Raw genomic sequence first — 19,432 nt, 5'->3', positions numbered from 1 at the left:
TTAAGCAGAAGAAAATGAAAAAGTTTTGCAGGGCGAAACCAAAAGCCCGTGGAATGTTGGAAGGATAACTTTTCGTGGTTTTACATATACAAATAAATTAGCGGTACCCGATAGATGATGTTCTGGGTCACCCTTGTCCACATTTTGGACGATATTTCGAAAATGCCTTCACATATACAACTACCACCACCCCCTTTTAAAACCCTCATTAATACCTTTAATTTGATACCCATATCGTACAAACACATTATGGAGTCGTCCCTGGTCCACTATTATGGCGATATCTCGAAGAGGCGTCCACCTCTAGAACTAAGGCCCACGCTCTTTTAAAATACTCATGAAAACCTTTCATTTAATACCCATATCGTACGAACAAATTCTAGAGTCACCCCTGGTCCACCTCTATGGCGATATCTCGAAAAGGCGTCCACCTATAGAACTTAGGCCCACTCCCTTTTAAAATACTCATTAACACCTTTAATTTGATACCCGTATCGTACAAACAAATTCTAGAGTCTGCCCTGGTCCACCGTTATGGCGATATCCCTAAATGGCGTCCATCTATAGAACTATGGCCCACTCCCTCTGTAAATACTCTTTAGTACCTTCCATTTCATACACATGTCATACAAACACATTCCAGGGTTACCCTATGTTCATTTTACTACGAGGTGATTTTCCCTTATTTTGCCTCCACAGCTCTCAACTGAGTATGTAATGTTCGGTTACACCCGAACTTAGCCTTCCTTTCTTGTTTATATTACATTTAAATACAACAATGTGTACACATTATTTTTTATTTTGTTATTCCACCCATATGAACATACATATGTATGTATGTACACATGTTCATTGACGAATTGCTGGAACTAGAAATACCGTTATACATCGTAGACAAAAAGTCATTGCAGGTGAAAGCACCTCACAATTTTATAAACTCACATAAAATTTACAAAAGGAGCTTATTTATGCGAAAACTCAAATACAAAGAAGGGAATGTGGAGAAATAATAAGAAAGATAAGAAACATAATTAAAAAAAAAACAAGCAACTACGAAGGGTTATTAAAAAAAGGAATGAATTAAATCAACCAAGTTATTTGAAGAGAGTTGCAAAAAATATTTCAATTTACTAGAATAAAATATTTACATACATACACACATACATATATAAAAACATATTACGAATAAAGTTTATTTGATTTCTAAAATCTCTGTGTATGAGTTTGAATACTATCGCTCCGTATGTCGGTTCATTTCGTTGTTCAGAAAGTTTATCTAAAGGATAAGTACACTAAAAGCAGAATTTTGGAAAACCAGGATTTTTGAAAAGCAGAATTTTGGAAAACCAGGATTTTACCTATGCAGGATTTTTTAACATTTTGCAGGATTTTGCTAGGTAGAATTTTCTAAAACATGCAAACGTTACGCCCCCAAATACACCCACTCACCAAATTTTATCAAGATACCTCAAAAATTGAGGGACAGGCGGACATGGCTAAATCAACTCAGCTCTTCATCCTAATCATTTCGCTATACTTAATGGTGGGTTTATCTATTTTCCTTTAAGGGCTTACAATTTTAAGATTCGTGACGACCTTCATATACCATTTCATTTTCATTAAAGGTATAAAAAATTAAATGGGATGTCGAAGGTTTGAAGTATTTCGTACAGAAAACAAGAATTGAACAAAAAATTTTGGGCCGAGCTTCTCTTCCAATTTTCGTCGTGTTCCTTTAATTTTTCTTACAAATTGGCAAATATTTTAATGCCGACTCCGAAAGACATCTCCAAGACAGATGAGTTATCACTGAGATGCGTTTTATGGCAGAAATGCACTTAGAGTATTCCAGTTGGCAAATCACTACAGAGGGGCTTGGAGACCGATATTAAATGCGGCTTGATAATTACCAGGGAATATAACATCGAAACACACACAAAACCAAAAATCCATGAGCTGAGCAATTGCACCGCACATCTTGATAATCCACCCTTTGAGCTTTATTACTATTCTTTAATTTATAAAAGATTTATCCCAGTGTACTTTGCATAAATAAATGTTCAAAAAGAAGGTGAGTTAGGTAAGTTAAACTGGCCGGTCCACGAGGACCTCACATAGACTGATTGAGTCCGTAGTGTTACCAGAAGTTTGTTTTAACGACCAAACTGAAAAACCCTATCAAAAACCCGGACCTATGTTATAAAATAACTCCGTCCTCTTGGCAAATACTAGAAGCTTCCTAGGACTTAAGCCACTTGCTGCTTCTAGATCTGACAGCTGTATCACTCCTAATAGCTGGAGTCTTAGCCTGGCAAGTGCACGGCACGAGCACAAAACGTGCTCGATCGTTTCCTCCTCCAACCCGCACTTCCTACATTTGCTATTACTGACCAAGCCTAATTAAAAGGTATGTGACGTCAGAAGGCAGTGTCCAGTAAGATTACCCGTCATGAGTCTACAGTCCTCTCTTTTTAATGATAGAAGCAACTGCGTTAGTCTAAGGTTGTAAGACCTACACATGATCTTCGACACTTTACAGCCCCTCGATTGAACCTACGCCTTTCCCTCTTGGTCTATCATGTGCACCTCTCGCCTTCGCTTAATCTCGCCCAATCCAATTGGAACATCTACGGAGCAAGCTTCAAGGGATGCGCCCTTTTTAGCTAGTTCGTCCGCTTTTTCATTCCCATCTATTCTCATATGCCCTGGGACCTAATATAAATGTATGCTTCTCCCTGTCCCGATTCTCTCCAGCGACTGCTTACACTCTAACATGCATTTAGATGCTGTGCTATGCGATATTATTGCCTTAATTGCTGCTTGACTGTCAATATAAAAGTTAACACGGTTACAGCTTAAGCTATTCTCTTCCAGGGTTTCTACTGCTTTGGTTAACGCTACAGTAATCCGGCAGCCTGTAGGACCGCAGACCCTACTCCTTCCACTACTTTGGAACCATCGGTGTACACATGTATTGCCTCGTCCGCCATATGCGCACCCTTGCGCCAGCGGTCAACCTCTATTGTGGCCTTAAGATCTCCCTCGAAGCGCAGATAGGGAATCATGTAGTCCGTTCGTCTTGTGATTGATGACGCTATACTACTATGAACATATGGTCGGCGCTCAAGCTAACCCGAAACACCGAGCCTGGTTGTGGTCGTTAGCGCTTTCTTCTTTGCTACAAGATCTACAGGTGGGATGTGCGGAATGGCATACAGTGCAGCCGTCGGGGTTGTTTTCAGGGCTCTCGTAATGCTATGCATCCCCCTCTAATTTTTGAGATATGTTTTTTTTTTTGTGGCTTTCCACCAAACAAGAACTCCATAGTATAGAATAGGGCTTACAATCGCTGTAAAAAATCAATGGGAAAGAGAGGGCGATAGGCCTCACGTACAATCCAGCATTGTTTTACATGCATAGAGTGCCGTTGAGGCTTTCTTGGCCCTATCCTCCACGTTGAACTTCCATGACAGCTTACTGTCTAGGATGATTCCTAGATATTTTGTGCAAGGTTTCTCCTGTAACGTCACTCCTCCTATCTTAGGCCTGGTCCAATTTGGGACCTTGTACCTCTTTGTAAACAAGATCATATCCGTCTTCTCCGCATTGACTTTCAATCCGACATTAGATGCCCAGGTATGAATATCCCGAAGCGCCCGAAAAGGCACTTTCCACCTATGACAATTGCAACGTCATCTGCGTAAGCCGTAAGTTTATGGGTCCCTCATCGACTTGCCTGAGCAGTTGGTTGATGACCAGCGTCCACAGCAGAGGTGATAGCACACCTCCTAGCGGCGTGCCCCTGTCCACTGATTTTGTGACCTCGTACAATCCCCATTGTGATGGAATCTTTCTGCAATTTCACATGCAGCCGATCAACCTGATTAAGGCAGGATGTACTTTAATGTAATTAAGACCATCCATAATCGCCCATTTTGCAACATTATTGAAAGCCCCGGTAATGTCCAGGAAGACTCCTAGAGCATACTCCTTATATTCCAGGGATTTTTCTATGCTTATTACCACCCTATGCAATGCGGTGTCTACCGACTTGCCTTTGGTGTACGCATGCTGTGTTGTGGAGGGCAGCTTTTCATCCACGTTGGACTTTATGTACACATCTATCAGCCTCTCAAAGGTTTTGAGCAGAAATGATGTTAAGCTTATGGGTCAATAGTCTTTGGGATACACGTGACCGGTCTTCCCCGCCTCAAAGTCGGGCGCTATGGAGTTCGGCTAAGCCCGCACACTAACGACAAGGTGCCTACCCTTGTGAGGGAAAAAAAAGAAGGTGAACATTTTCAAAAATTTTGCTAGTTACCGGAAGTATATCCATCACCGTTTTCTGAAATATCCTTTACATGTCACATATATTTGTTTTCTTTGTCGTCTTTAAAGGCGTTCATAGAAAAAACTATTTACTCTTTCGACTTATTGAGCTATTTCTGCAATTCCACGAACTCAGCACATTGTTATGTAACACATATGCAAGTACGTATATTACTAATACATAGACTCGTATATGTATCTATATTTTTAACTAAATTACTTTACCATAAACAAAACTAGAAGCTTGTTATTAGATACATTCGTGCTGGTACTTGACCCAATTCTATCAACTGTACCGATGTACTAATAACCAACACAATTAATTTTATAGTAAACTTAAAATATATGTACACATTTACGTATTTAGAACTCCCAGACCATTTTAGAGTAATAAATCTTTAAGGCTATTCCTAACATTCTAAATGCACCAACAAATGACTCAGTGGCATCTTCTGTACAAAATGGTCCAAAAATACCGAGCGAACCCAACGAAAGAAATAATCGAACATATCGATTTCTCCTTTATGTCATTGTGACATGTGAAAAGGGGAAAGAAAGGGGATCGAGGACGGCACTTCCGGAAAGGTATCGCTCTCTTTTGATATCCAGACTTCAAGCTGTACACATCAGTCGGTAAAGTTATAAATATAATTAATACTTGGTTAGTTCATCATAAGCATCAGCCATCCACGGGGCAATTGACTTAACAAAGGAATTATAAGTGGAAGTACCCGTACGTCGAAACAAAAAGTATATGATAACTGCATTGTTATAGCTGTGCGCTGAAGAGTACGAACATTATATTCACCTGACGATATAAGTTTTCCAACTGCTGTATTTTCGAACACGTGGGATAGAAGATTTAGAAGTGAAGTTACTAAAGCGTCAAAGTAAATCCTTTTTGGTTCCCGTCTTCGGACAACACGCATTCTTATTAGACTATTATCACTCTTTAAGAGTTTAAGAGAAAACAAAAATGTAATAGCTGAGATGTTAAAAAGTTTCATTGTATACCTTTATACATACTGAGAGCCAATTACGAAGCAAAGGGGAAGAATAGCTAGGAAGGAGTAGTTACTTTACTTACGCGGTGATCAGTTTCCACAGCCTCGCGTACAAACGTAGTAAAGTTTCGCACTGGTAATCAGCACCAAATGCTCAAACATAAAAAAAAAAAAACCCAACATATATAAAAAACCAAAAGATCATTTTAAAAGTAGTCCTTAATATATTTGGTTACTAAATGGTGTAATTATCGTTCTTAGTAACATCATATTTCAAAATACGAAAAAGTTTTGTTTAAGAAAAAAAAAAAAAAAAAAAAATATGAAGGAATAGAGAAAAAAAAAACTATGCAAATATAGTGGCAAAACCACAACAAAAAAAAAATAACGTTAGTTAGAAAAATATGTGAAAGGAAAAGCATGAGAAATTGAGAAAAGAGGTGCGCAGAATCCCTGAGTTGAAAGCACAGAAAAAAAATTAGTCCAAAGTGATAAAATAAATACCTAGAATTAATTCGTAAAACTTTAATATACATATTGAAGCAGGGAGGAACTTGTAAATTTGGGAAACGGTAAAACAAAAAAAAAAAAAAAAAAAAAAAACTTGTTCACAACAACGATAAGCAGCGACTTGGAAGGCCTTCGAAGCAGCGCTCTACAACAACAAGCAAGTAAGTGACTCTTCTTCTTCACAATATGTTTTTTTTTGATTTATAATCATACTACTGGTATTAATATTGCGATAGAAATTTAGTTACACATTTTTTTTCAACGAAATTCCTTTCGTTCTTATTCCGCCTCTTGGTTCTGTTTTCATACTTCTTCTTATTAATTTAGTTGTTATATAAGATCACAAAAGAAAAACAAGTGGGTAAAACAAAGAATAAAAAAAATTATAAATATATAGTATGTAGTTATAAAATTATGAATATTTTTGAAGTAGCCTTGGCAGGAAATTCTGCAACAACCAGATCACATTATACATTTTAATTACGTTGGACATAATTTCGTTAGCACCCCAGCATAACACATATATATATGTACATACAAAAAATATATATGTATAATATACATTAGATACATATATACATTGAATATGTATATAGGTTGTCCTGTATGGAGAAGAATGTGAATAAACCTGAATAATTTAATCTAGTATGGTTTAGTAAACTTTGAAAAGTGGTCTGAAATTATTTGGTTTTGGGCGGGTTGATGGGGTTTCAATAAAACATCATGAGACCATGGAAGGGTGGGCGAGAATGGCAGCTTTAAATAATTGCGAAAGCTGCTAAGCATGGAAGTCTACGCCAAATGGAATTTAGGCGGTACTGGTCTGTTGTTTTGCGAGTACGATAGTTTCATCAGTGTGCAATTTCTTTCTCTGTATGAACCTTCCCTTTACGGTATTCCTCGCTGTCCCTGAAGCTCCGAACTATCCGAATCCACCCTACTGAAGCTGCTGGTTACTGCGAGTGCACACTATAGGGCCAAAGGGTCATTCCACTGGCAGGAATATGAATCAATGTAAACGCCGTAGGCTCGTTTATATACGTGGTGAAGGTTTCATAACACAACTCACAAAGAAATAAACAAAAGCAAGCTTTTTCGCTTTCTTTTCGCATACAAAATATTTCTATGAAAAATGAAGAAGCAACTGTTGCTCTGTGTTAGAAATGTGATGCATTTAATAATAAAAACGGACACAAAAAAAAATCAATAAAAACTTAATAAAAATTTCAAGAAAGCTTATTATTATTCGGAGATTTTTTCTTTCGTTGGAGCTTTGAGCATTTTCTTTCGTTATGGTTTTTATTGATTTATGCGCACAGTATTTCCATTAGCAATAATTTAGGGTGAACCATGAATGATGGTAGAAAACAGTGCAGTGGTTGGGTTTTAAGCCAGGGAGGATGACAAAAAATGTTTCATTTCAAACACATGTATCAATATTCCATAATCCTAAGCAGGGAAGGGTGGAAATATCCCTTTTCATAGGAATAAAAATACGGCGCAAAGAAAACAACTGCAACATCGTACATAGCCTAGAGCGGCACCATCAAATGACTTCATAGGACGTGGTGAAGTCGGACGTTTCTGCGGAAAGCAAACAAGGGTAGAATTCGTCCCAATTGGCAGGCTACGATAAAAGGGACATTGCTGGAATTCAAATCATTGGAACTGGTGCAGCACCAGCAGGGTAATGAAGTAGCTCGTACTTATATAAGGCTCATCGGCCAAATTTCTGGCGATTGATGCCTTTGCAAAATCTGTGAAGACCCTGGAACGTAACAACATTCAGATTACAGCTATGTTGCCCAAGAGGCTTTATCGTACATTTCAGAGCAGAAAGCTACCGAGGGGGCTGTTCGGTGCTGAGTGCGGCAGAAATAGGTAAACGGGTCGTAAGGTAGATGCCTACCTAAATGATCGTAAGCCGTTTCAGCTCATAGAAACGTCAAACAGGGTCATCTCAAGGAATCATTTGTATGGAATCCACAATATCTGTGATTTATATGGGAGCCATGAGGGAGTTTTGTGAGCCTGTTCTGAGCCCTGAGGCTGTTCTCAAGTACGCAAGATTTTATAGTTGGTTCCGGCTGGTTGCGCACGCATACGAATGGTGAGCGGCTGCTTTAGGGAGGATAGTCCGTTTGTTTGGTGTTATTTTGTATGTACCAAGCTTCGTGCCACCAGAAAAGAATAAGATTGTGTTCCCTCTGTGATCAAGAGCTCGTATTGTACCGTTGTCACAAAAAAAAATGTTTGAACTTGCTTGCAAACATTTTCACGCTTGCGGAAGTACATTTTTTTAAGTAAACGATTGTACGAAATAATACAGCTTGTTTGGCTCACCCTTTTCTACGGAAATATGCAAAGTTGGTAAAATTACGCTTTAGTTCCGGTTAAAAAAGAAATCCCGATGATAGAAATGAAAATAAAAATTGTATCATTACATATGGAAAATCGACGGTAGACAAACAGGGCTTCCACATGATATATCAAGCACGAAAAGGGTGTACAGAAGCGCGGAGCTGCAAAAACTCTAGGATCATATGCAAATTCTACGACATAGAACTCACAAAGTTGCTCATATCTCTAAAAAGGGAAGGCGCATGGATCATGATGGGCATACTGACTGGACACTGCCTCCTGGATTATTTTTAGTCGGTAACAGCAGTTATAGGAAGTGCTATCTGCAGAAAGAAACGTTTGAGCACGTTCTGTGTTTGTGTCCTGTACTCGCTATAGCAAGGCAGCAGCTATAAGCGACGGCTGAGTTGCCAAGTTTTGAGGCAGCAATTAAGCTAGGGCCTAAAAACTTCTAGTACTTGGAAAGAGGACGCAGTTATTCCAAAACATAAGTCCTGGTGTATAACAGATTTTTTTCCGTTTGGTCATCGAACAAGTTCTGGTAACACCATGGACACACTCAGTCTATGTGCGGTCTTTATTGACGGCCAAGTTCAACCCAGCTTAAAATACATATTCGGCAAATAGGCAGTGACGCAAAACGTTTGTCAAAACCCTTGTGTTTCGAAGATAATATACAATGAAGTGTAACTCTAATAATTCTGTTGGAATGAGGATCGTTTCATAGTTTTTGGAGTCGCATATTGAAAGTGATCAAACGATATAATAGAAAGGGTTTGAAGCAATATCGATGTTTCAATTTCAAACAACCATAACCTCATTCATTCATTATTTGCGCTGAAAACAATTACCACCAAGGTAAAAACCTGGCTACTGTGCGGACAGGAATACGCACTTCCAATCTACCTGCCTACGCCACTGTGATTAAACTATGATGGTATGCACAAAACTCAATATATATGTCTGAGATTGCATGTGCGATTGTATGTATGCGTGTGCCTTTTCTATTAAAAATATTATTTCATAACAAAAAAAATCTCAAATAGATATTTTATAGTTTGATGTGAGCATACACAGATATGTTTTTATTTATTTGTAGGTTGTGTCCTTTTCATTGCTTTTTCTTCTAACTCCATTACTGCTCATAGCGGCATAAAACCATAAACTTCAGTGTAGAGTAGAAACAGAAGGCGATTTATATTTGTTATCACACACACACACACACACGTATATGTGATGTATGTACTCTGCACGTGAACTGCCCAGTGAATTAAGGAGGTCTTTACTTATGCAGTACTTCAGGTCAGATCACCAGTACTTAGGTCGGGTATAAGTTGGTTAATTTTGTATTGCCTACTAGAATCAAATAACAAAACAAAATTTGAGATACTCAGAATTTCTTGCTGCAAGGTATGTCATGGCTGACTCGAAAATGTTACTTATTGCATCGGTAGCTATATTTTTAAGTGGTACGTATATGTTGTGGTGTAGTTTGTTGTTTAAAATAAAAGAGCGCACATTTTAAGTTCCAGTCTATTGTACCAAGTTCTTTATTAGGTAAGACGAGCCAGACCCGTGCGCATCTTGCGCAACAAATATAAAAGTCTCATATCATATATCAACAGAAATCAGCGGTTCTTTCAAACAAACACCTATAAACTTACATGCGCTTGCGCTGCCATCTGGCGAATGTTAGCAACTATCGCACGGTGGGGTATTTGATCAATCTAGCTGGCCAAAACTAAAACAGCAGTTATTTCTGTTAAAAAAGTAGTTGAGTCACTTCTTTGTTATAAAAGGAAATATTTGACAGTAAATTCATGTTGTTCCGCGCTGAACTACTATGGATCGAACCCCCGGTTTCAGAGAGACCGGGGGTCATTTTTTGCATTACATGAGATATGTATGTCAATATGGGTATGAAATGAAAGGTATGTTACTCCGCATTTCTATTGATATTTTAGGTAGGGTTGCCACCTCACCTTCTTTTTTATATTTCTTTGTATATCCACTACCATCTCGGAAACGGCTTAACCGATTTGAATCAAATTTGGTACATTGATATATTATTATATTTGAAGAATTTTCGTCTAGGTGTTGCCACTGAGGATGTTTTCACAAGGTTGCCACCTTTTGCCAATGGGGGTATCAGTCTCTTATAAAACTGATCACCACTCAAAAAATGGCGGGTATGCGCAGCCGGTTTTCTTATTAAACTTTGAATCAAACATAAGCTTATGTATTGCCAAAAAATTACTGACATGATATGCCATAAAAAAAAGACATATCGTTTTGTTTACAAAGTTTTTAAAAAATTTAATATTTAAAGGTAGTAGATAGTATTACATGTAGAATAAATCAGTTAAAACATGCGGTATAAAAAATCTAAAACCTTAATTAAAACACGCATTTACCTGTCCTAAAAGAAAATGTAACTAGATTTTATTAAGTCTTAACAAGTGAATAAGTATTTAAGTTAGAAGAGTATATTGCTTTTTCATCCAAAAATACATCGAACTGCACACAATTTATATACAACTTTGGGTGTACGCGGCTAGCCCCGTTGACGTTGCAGATGGGTTTGGGGGTATATATACTATTTAGTGGACATCTAGGAACGCCAGGGAGTATATTTAAAAAAATTGGAATATATTGAAAAATCGACTTTTGGCCAGCTAGATTGATCAAATACCCCACCGTGTGCCGGTAATACAGTGTTAGTTCTAATCAAATATTCACAGTAGTGCCATAGTACAAACAGATTTCTTTGTGTGCTCACAATCGTTTATTTTTAATAAATTATTTTAATCAAATACAGCTAAACAAAAGCACTACAACTAATAACGCCCAAAGCTCGCTAATAGCACGAACCCCCAACCCCCCAAAAACTGACTTTAATTCCGGTTCTAAACTTACTTACTTACTTAATTGGCACTCGACCGCTTGAACACTAAGGTATTTTCCTTTTCTTTTCGGAAGAGATTGTGTTAGGTTGAACTGACCGGTTTGTGAAAACCTCGCATAGACAGAATGAGTCCGCGAGAAGTTTTTTAACGACCAAACTGAAAAACTTATTCAAAGATCAGGAACTAATTAAAAAATAACTTCGCCCTCTCCGCAAATCCTTTCTAGTACCTATGCCAAAAACAGGCGGAAGCGGTGACAAGTCAGAATACTCGTTATGATTGATTGATTAATTGGGGCTCAATATAATTGGGGTTCCTATGGAGCAAGCTTCGAGCGATATGCACTGTTTAGCTAGTTGATTCGCTTTTCATTCCTTTCTATTCCTATATGGGAATTACTTACATCTTAACGTAGTTTTAGATGCGTTTCTATGCGATATTGCTGCTTGGCTGTTAATATAAAGTTGACTCTGCTGCACTTTAAGCTACTACTTCCACATGAAAAATGCTGAAAATGCATCTTATAAGATCTTTTTATTTCCGGATTAACACATTACTCCGCAGACCCTAGTCCTTCGATTACTTTGTTGCCATTGGTATACACGTGTATCACCTCGTCCGCTATTTGGACACCCTGGCGCCAACAATCTACCTCTATTTTAGCCACAAGAGCGCCTTTGAAGCCCATGTAAGCATAAGGTAGTCTTTTCATGCTATATTTGATGGCGCTGTTCTACTATGGGCGTATGGCCTGCGCTCAAGCTGCCCCGAGGCACTGGGCCTCGTTGAATTTGTTAAAGCTATGTTCTTTGTTACCAGGTCTAAAATACGAATATGTAGAATGACACGTGTTTAGGCCATCGGGCTCCCGTAATGTTATTCGAAATAAATAGTACTCTTTAAGAAAATTCTAAACATTCTGCATTTTGTTGCTGGGTGAGCAGAAGTTCTTATAAGTTTATATGCATGGCATGAGCATAGTAACATCCCCGAAGCAATTTCCGCTTGTCTCGTTGCTATTTTGCATATTATTGAAATAAAGTTGACTTTGGTTGTTGTTCCTAACTATATACACCGGGCGGCGTTGTGATAGCACATACATACATACTCACATGGATATGTATGATATTTAGTAGTGTGTAGGAAGTGAAGGATATTACATGCTGCCAGTGTGCCACTCAAGGCTCAAATAGTCTTGTTAAAGGGTGCTACATTAAAGGTCAATCGAAAAGTTCATCGAGAAGCAATTTTTACAGCAAATTTTTGATAAATTTAAAATTCGCATTGTTTACAGCTTATTAAAGTTCATGCTTCAGTTATGATATGAAATGCCAAAATATCTAGGCTGGGGTAACAAATATAGAAGATACGAAAACAATTTAGTTATTTGATAATTCTCTGAAGAATTATTATCTGTAATATATAGAACACAGCGTTGAAAGTGGAAAATTAAAATTTTTTAAGAACAAAATAGTTTGTGGATTCGATATAGACGATATTACAAATTCAGTCCAGGCAACGGTTATTAGTTGACAGAACTGAAGAAATTTATTTGATTGCAATCGTATCTAATTGTCTTTTCATTATTGTAAGTTTATAATTTAAAATCCATTTAAAATTTTTCATTGCAATTAAATTTTAGTGCTTTCGTGATTTGCAAAAATTACAATATTCAATCAATTGATAGTTAAAGATTGCATTCGTCTGCCCCGTCGGAAATGGCATTGTTAGCAATAACTTTTAGTTGATTGTTTTTATATGATTCAGTTATTGTACAGTCAATCATTGTAAGCAAAAAGTGATTGCAGTCACTTGCTTTAAACTAATTTTGGATTGCAATTTTTAAACTAAATAAACGCAATCACATTTAAAAAAAATCTAATTTAATTGTAATATTTGCTCTTGCATTTGATTACAATCTTTCACCAATATACTAGTGGTGTGCATCATCGAATTTGTATAGGACTTGATTTACGTCTTGATTAAAATGTTATTCCCATTTTATTTCTATTTTGGGGTTTCGATATCAGTTTCGATTGCACTTTTGGCATCAATTTTTGTACAGGACGCAGCTCGGAATCGTCTCTTGGTCCAGTGTCTATTTGGGTCTTTGTTTCTGTTCCAGTCGCGGGTTTCCATTTCGGCTCTCCAGTCTTTGCTTTTCAAGTTGCAGTCTTGCACTCTAGACTTCAAATCTCTCAAGTATATTGGGTTTGCCTTCGTGTCAATTTTCAGTCTATATTTTTTTTCAGTCTATATTTCTTTTCAGTTCGGAATCCAGAACGATCACAACACATATTAGTGCCAATCACGATATGGGTGCCTGCTTCGATTAGGACTCGGGCTTCTTTATTAATTTCGGTCTCGTCTAATGATCAATACCCATGGATTTCGTTTTCAGCCTGGTTTCCGATCTTACTCCAGTTCCGATCTTGATTTGCTTATGGCTTTAGTCTGGATTTCGGCTCAAGTGTTCTACTCATTCATTTTCAACTCAAATTTCGAATACAGCACTAATGTTGATATTAATGGGTGTTCGAGTTTTGATTTTATTAGCGGTTTCAATTCAATCTTCAGATTGACGTTCACCCATTGGGCTAAAGTTAAAGTGTCAAGCATTTTAAGCATGAGCTTTCAGTTTAAGTCGCACTTCCGGCTTGAGTTTTGATTCCAGTATCGATATGGGTATTGTTTGCATTCAGGTTTGAGGGCCTATCATAGCTCCGGTCATGGTCATGGTCTAACTTCAGCTAACACATCATGCAGTCTTCATTTTAGTTGCAGTTTCAGTTCAGACTGCAAGTCCAGTTTAAACGCCTAGCTTTTGATGTTGGCGTCAGATTGAGTCTTGTTCAAAGTCCTGTACTAGTTCCAGTCGCGATTGTATTGCTAGTTTCAGTACGGATATCGGTTAATGCTTCATTCAACTTCCAATTACAAACTCCACCTAGTCCCGATTGAGGTTTCTTTCTCGAAGTTGGTGCAAGTTTTTTAAGCATTTCCATTTCATTCTTGACATCGGCTTGGCTAGGATTTTTGTTCAGTTTTGGCTTATTAGGTGTATTTCTCCACAAGAATAAAGTTAAGAGCTGCTAGAGAAGAGCTGAGTTCTTATAGAAGAAATAGTCTCAATAATGATGGGTTCAAAAATAATAACGGTGTCGGGTCAACGGGTTTTCTCAGAGAAATTTGAGATCACATTATCCATCCAGCCAGAGACTATAAAAGACACTTCGTTCGATAGCGAATTTCACAACATCATATTTTTCTGATTTCTGTGCGCAGAAACTTTGATGGCAAAGAGTAAGAGGATGAGCCAGCCAAGCTGGGAGCATAGGTTGAAACTCTAGAAGAAATCTCAGGTACCTCGCCTGACAGCAAATTAAATGGGCTTACATAACTACTATAAGAGGATTTATGTACGGAGATGGTACTCCTCGGATAGATGTAAGCAAGAAGTGTCCAAATGACATAATAAGGGAATTGTGAATTTGCGTAGATGACTTAGCAAAGAAATCATCAAAATCACTGCCATTTTAACAATTAAAGCGCACTGCCCATGAGTTTTCACTGGGAAATTATGTGGAACCATTTCAATAAGGGCCTAGGGAAGTAGTTTGGGCATTTAAGACTGAAAAGGGTATTCTGCTCTCGCTTACATAAGTATTCACAAGCTCTTAGCGATATCAAGATTTTCCATGAGTTTTATATTTAATTTGATTTATAAGCCAATTTAATTGTATTGAGGTAAACCAAAACTAATGTACAGCAAGATCATCAAAAGTATACCTCAAGCGAATGACACAAGAGCCAACCAACAATCTCCTTCAGGACGACATGTTCAAATACCATTTGCCACACCCTATAGCTAGTTGATCTTATATTTGTTCCACTGCACCATTTATTACCATTTAAGCTATCTCATGCCGCTTTTCGACAAAAGATAAGAGTGAAAATCTGCACTCAAATACCATCGCAACTGGTGTAAGTAAATTTTTTTCTCTACACCAGAATAAACTTCACTTTTATTCAAGTTCATTTTTATTATTATACCAACTTTCAACAAGTGCTTGGATCATTAAGCCTGTGGGCATATTATTAATTTCTTATTCTTTAGATTTTTCATTTTAGTGAGAGTTTAATCCAATAACCTATGGATTATATTATAAGTATTTTTATTCCATTAAGCTGCCGGCATACTATAACTATCGTCAATATAAAAACTACAAATTTTTAGGCACATTAAACACTCTTTCCTATACCTCCCTATCCCATAGTGCGAAAATTTTCATGAATAGATTGATGCTGGAAAGCAGGCAGCCTAAATGTTCCATAAATAGTTTAAAGGCTTAAAGAAAGGGAAAAGTTTGATTTTCTTCACTTTAGTTGTTTATTTTTCCTACTTGTTATTCTTCTACTGTTCTTTTCCACAGGCTTGTATTTGGAGCTTAACCATACTGTCATCCTTTGCTACCAATTTACAGTATCAAAACCTTATTGAATCTGTAAATTAGCGCGCCAAACAAAAGAGGCATGAGTACCGAGTAGTATTAAAGTTCGATGTGCAAACATACGTCTCAAAAACTAATATTCTTAAATTAACTAGAGCTCGCTCTATGGTAGAATTAATAGAGCTAGCTTTAACAGAAACAAATAATTTCGCGCTATTTGATTCGGGCTTCGTCAACTTCGTATCGGTAACAAGCCTTACCGACAGGCCATTGATTCAGTATCGGCTTATTACCGAAAGGTAAATCATCGTTGAGTTGTTGGTTTGTCATCGACGAGTAATCGGCTTCTTATTTATCGGCTTGTTAGCGACATTCTACCATCGATTTTATATTAAGGTATTGGTTTCATAGCAAACCGATTAATCGTCGAAAACAAATCGATAACATGTCGATAACAAATTGGATACACTACGATAACTTATCCATAATTCATTAACAACAAATCGATAACTTTTCGATAGTGACACAATTTTACAATAATAAATCGATAGCTTTCCAGCAACATATCGATAACTTTAAGATAAATAATCGATGCATTTCAATAATACATCGTGTTTAAGTGACTTAAACTATGAACATTTTTCTTTCGTTTGTTTCATTAGTCATTGAGTGCGCTTGTAATTCCCATTTCTATTCTATTCTAATATTCTAAAGACATAGTATACATTTTTTATCCCAAAGCGGGGTTTTTCAAAGCAAAATAAGATGACTCAACCCGCAGCCAATACCCCCAGTGCTCGCCCCCAATGAATACATACGAGGGTGTAACAGGCGCATAGCGACCTCTCTCTAAACAATAAAATAATCCACAGTCCACTACAAATAACAAAATAATATAATTATAAAAAACCGATTCGCCCGCCGAATCACCAAAGCTTAGACACATCGATAACTTTTCGGCAAAAAAGCTATAAGTTTTCGATAAAACACCTATAACTTTTTAATAAAAAGTCGATAAATAATAGATCGGCAACTTTTTGAAAACAAATCGATAACTTTGCGATAAAAAATCGATAGCACGTCGATAATAAATCGATAACTTTTCAATAACCAGTAGATATATTTTCGATAAGGTATCAATAGATTTTCGGCAATAAATCGACTAATTTTGAGAAACACGTCGATAAACTTTTGATAAATAATCGATAAAAAATCGTTACCTTTTCGAATGCAGTTGGATAGATTTCGACAACACGGCGATAATGGGTTTGTAACACTAAACAAATCATTTTTTCATGACAACAGAATGATAGCATTTTTATAAATAATCGAAAGTTTTTCGATAATAAATCTTTTCGATAACAAACCGATAACTCGTCAAATAGAAATGCATAACACGTGCATATCTCGTCGATAACCAACCGCTTCTCATCGATAAAAAACCGGTATCACTTCGATAACAGCATGCTATGTTTTACGGTTTGTGTCGTGGATTCGGGATATTTTCCGGTTTGGGTATCATTTTCAGACGATTTCGGCTTTAAATCTTTCTTTTCTGTTTCCTCCTTTTTCCCTTTCTTTCTTTTACTTTTTATTTCTGGCTTAGCATCACGACTTTGCAATGGCTTTTAGCTTATATACACATATTCCAACGAAATCAAGAGAGGGCGATACTTAAGCTATCAGCCTGTTTGAATTGAAATAACCCAGGTCACTCTGTTTAAATAATTTTCGAATTCCGCACGCTAAACAAATTAAATTTGTGTTAATTCCTTCAATTTGTTAAAGTTGAAATAAAATTTAATTGACATTAAACAGAATACATAAGCTTAATTAACCAGACACGCAAAAACTTTGTCCTCAAGAATAACTGGAAACAAAAAACTGACAACTAAAATATTTTCAAACTTTTGACTGATTTACACAAAAAAAATATATATATTCTCTAATTTTTATTTTTTAGTACTATATCTACTTTGATGACTTACCGACAACTTGCATAATGCCCGTAGCAGTGGCTGTAGAGAATAGTGGCGCATCCGCTGTCACCTCACAAGAGAAGTTGCCGGACAAACCGAAGCCAACATTACGAATGAGTACTTGCGTTGCATTCGAATTGGTCACCTGTAAAGACAAACGAAATATTGCAAAAATTTTTAGTTTAATTATATGAATATTAAAAGCGCAAAAAGGATTGCAGACTTTAATTATAGATGGCTGGTCTGTATGCTTACATAGCTGTATGAAGGAGTAACTATAAATGAAATGAAAAGAAATTAGCGAGTAATAAATTTACCTAAATTTAAAAATTTTTCACCTACCAATGGCAGTGAAATGTTTACCCAAACTGAAATGCAGGGACGTGTAAGCAAATAAAGGATCTAGAGCGCATTAAAGGAGTATCAAAAGGAGTATCCTTATTCGAAAATAGAATTTATTGTCAGTAATATAAACATATGGTTGGCCTGCATGGTCCATGGGTGTTTCGCAATTACTGAATGAGTCCATAGTGTTATCAAAATTTGTTTTAACGATCAAACTGAAATACCTTATCCGAAACCAGGACTGATGTAATAAAATAATTCCTTCCGCTTTGCAAAACCGAAAAGTTTTCTGGGACTTATGCTACTTGCTGCTTCTATATCTGATAGCATGTGATGCCAAAAGGTATTGTTCAGGCACAGTACCCATCATGCGCCTACAGTACCCTCTTTTCAATAATAAGGGTAAATTTGTTAGACACTTTACATCCAACGCTATTGATTCAACGTCTGCCCTGCTTGGTCCATCATTTGCCGCTCTTGACATATTTTAATCATGCCCACTTTGATTTCTTCGGTACAAGCTTAGAGCGTTGCGCCCTGTTTAGCCTGCTCATCCCCGTTTCATTTCCATCTTTTCCCATATGCTCAGGAATCCAATATAAATATAGGTTTCTACCTATTAAGTATCGATACAGGGATTCTTTATACTCTAAAAAACTTTTTGATGTTGTTCTATGTGAGATTTTAGCCTTAGTTGGTACTTGTCTGTTAATGTAAAAATTGAGTGGGCTGCAGTTAAAGCTATTTCTGTTCAGTATTTCTACTGCTTTGGTCATCGCTTCTACTCTTGCCTAAAAAATATTACAGTGATTTGACAGCCTTTAAAATTTGCTTGTTTCCGGATCTTCGCATTACACAGCAGGCTCTACTCCTTTCAGTACTTTGGAATCATCGGTATATATGTGTATAGACACGCCTGCGATTCGATCGCTCTTGGGCCAACCTTCCTTCCACGAGACCCATCAAAGCAAAGGTAGGGAATTAGATAGTTTGTCCGTCCAATATTTGATGACGCTTTACTACTGTGTGCATATGGTGTGCGCTCAAGCTGCCCCGAGCTATTGAGTATCTTTGCAATCGTTGACGAAATTTTCTCGCTAGCAGGTCTACAGGTGGAATGTGCATAATGGCATACACAACCGTCAAAGCTGTTTTCAGGGCTCCCGGCATACTAAATATTAATTGTCTGCATCCCCCTATGATCTGTTGAGGTGAACGTCCTCCAAACAAGGACTCCATAGTATAGAAAAGGCTTTGCAATCACTTTGAATACCCAATGAGAGAAAGAAGGCGGTCTACCCTACTTACAGCATTCTTTTACATGCGCCAAGTGCCGTCAAGGCATTCTTCACTCACTACTATCTAGAGTGATTCTTTCATATTTCAATTTGGCCAGCATCTACTTAAAATTGGGAAGGCCCTTTGAACATCTGTAAAGTATTTACTTTCGATGAAGAACTGCGCCTGGTTTGATTTTTCACCTAAATGGAGTTTTCCATTCAATCAATGTATGGAATTGCCCAGGTGAAACTGGAAAGACTTCACAA

At 37.2% G+C, this 19,432-nt stretch overlaps 1 protein-coding gene across 13 annotated transcripts in view; it reads right to left on the bottom strand.

Moving 5' to 3' along the window:
• Positions 1–19,432, bottom strand: part of LOC137237648 (uncharacterized) — a 548,551-nt gene that overhangs the window by 132,450 nt on the left and 396,669 nt on the right. For all 13 annotated transcript variants that reach the window (XM_067761531.1, XM_067761537.1, XM_067761536.1 and 10 more), the window contains one exon: positions 17,550–17,685. In XM_067761531.1, coding sequence (XP_067617632.1) covers positions 17,550–17,685 — 136 coding nt within the window. The remainder of the gene's footprint in view (positions 1–17,549; positions 17,686–19,432) is intronic.

This window comes from Eurosta solidaginis, chromosome 1 (genome assembly GCF_040869045.1).
Source record: "Eurosta solidaginis isolate ZX-2024a chromosome 1, ASM4086904v1, whole genome shotgun sequence".
Classification (NCBI taxonomy): Eukaryota; Metazoa; Arthropoda; class Insecta; order Diptera; family Tephritidae; genus Eurosta; species Eurosta solidaginis.
This window is presented reverse-complemented; position numbering and strand designations above follow the sequence as displayed.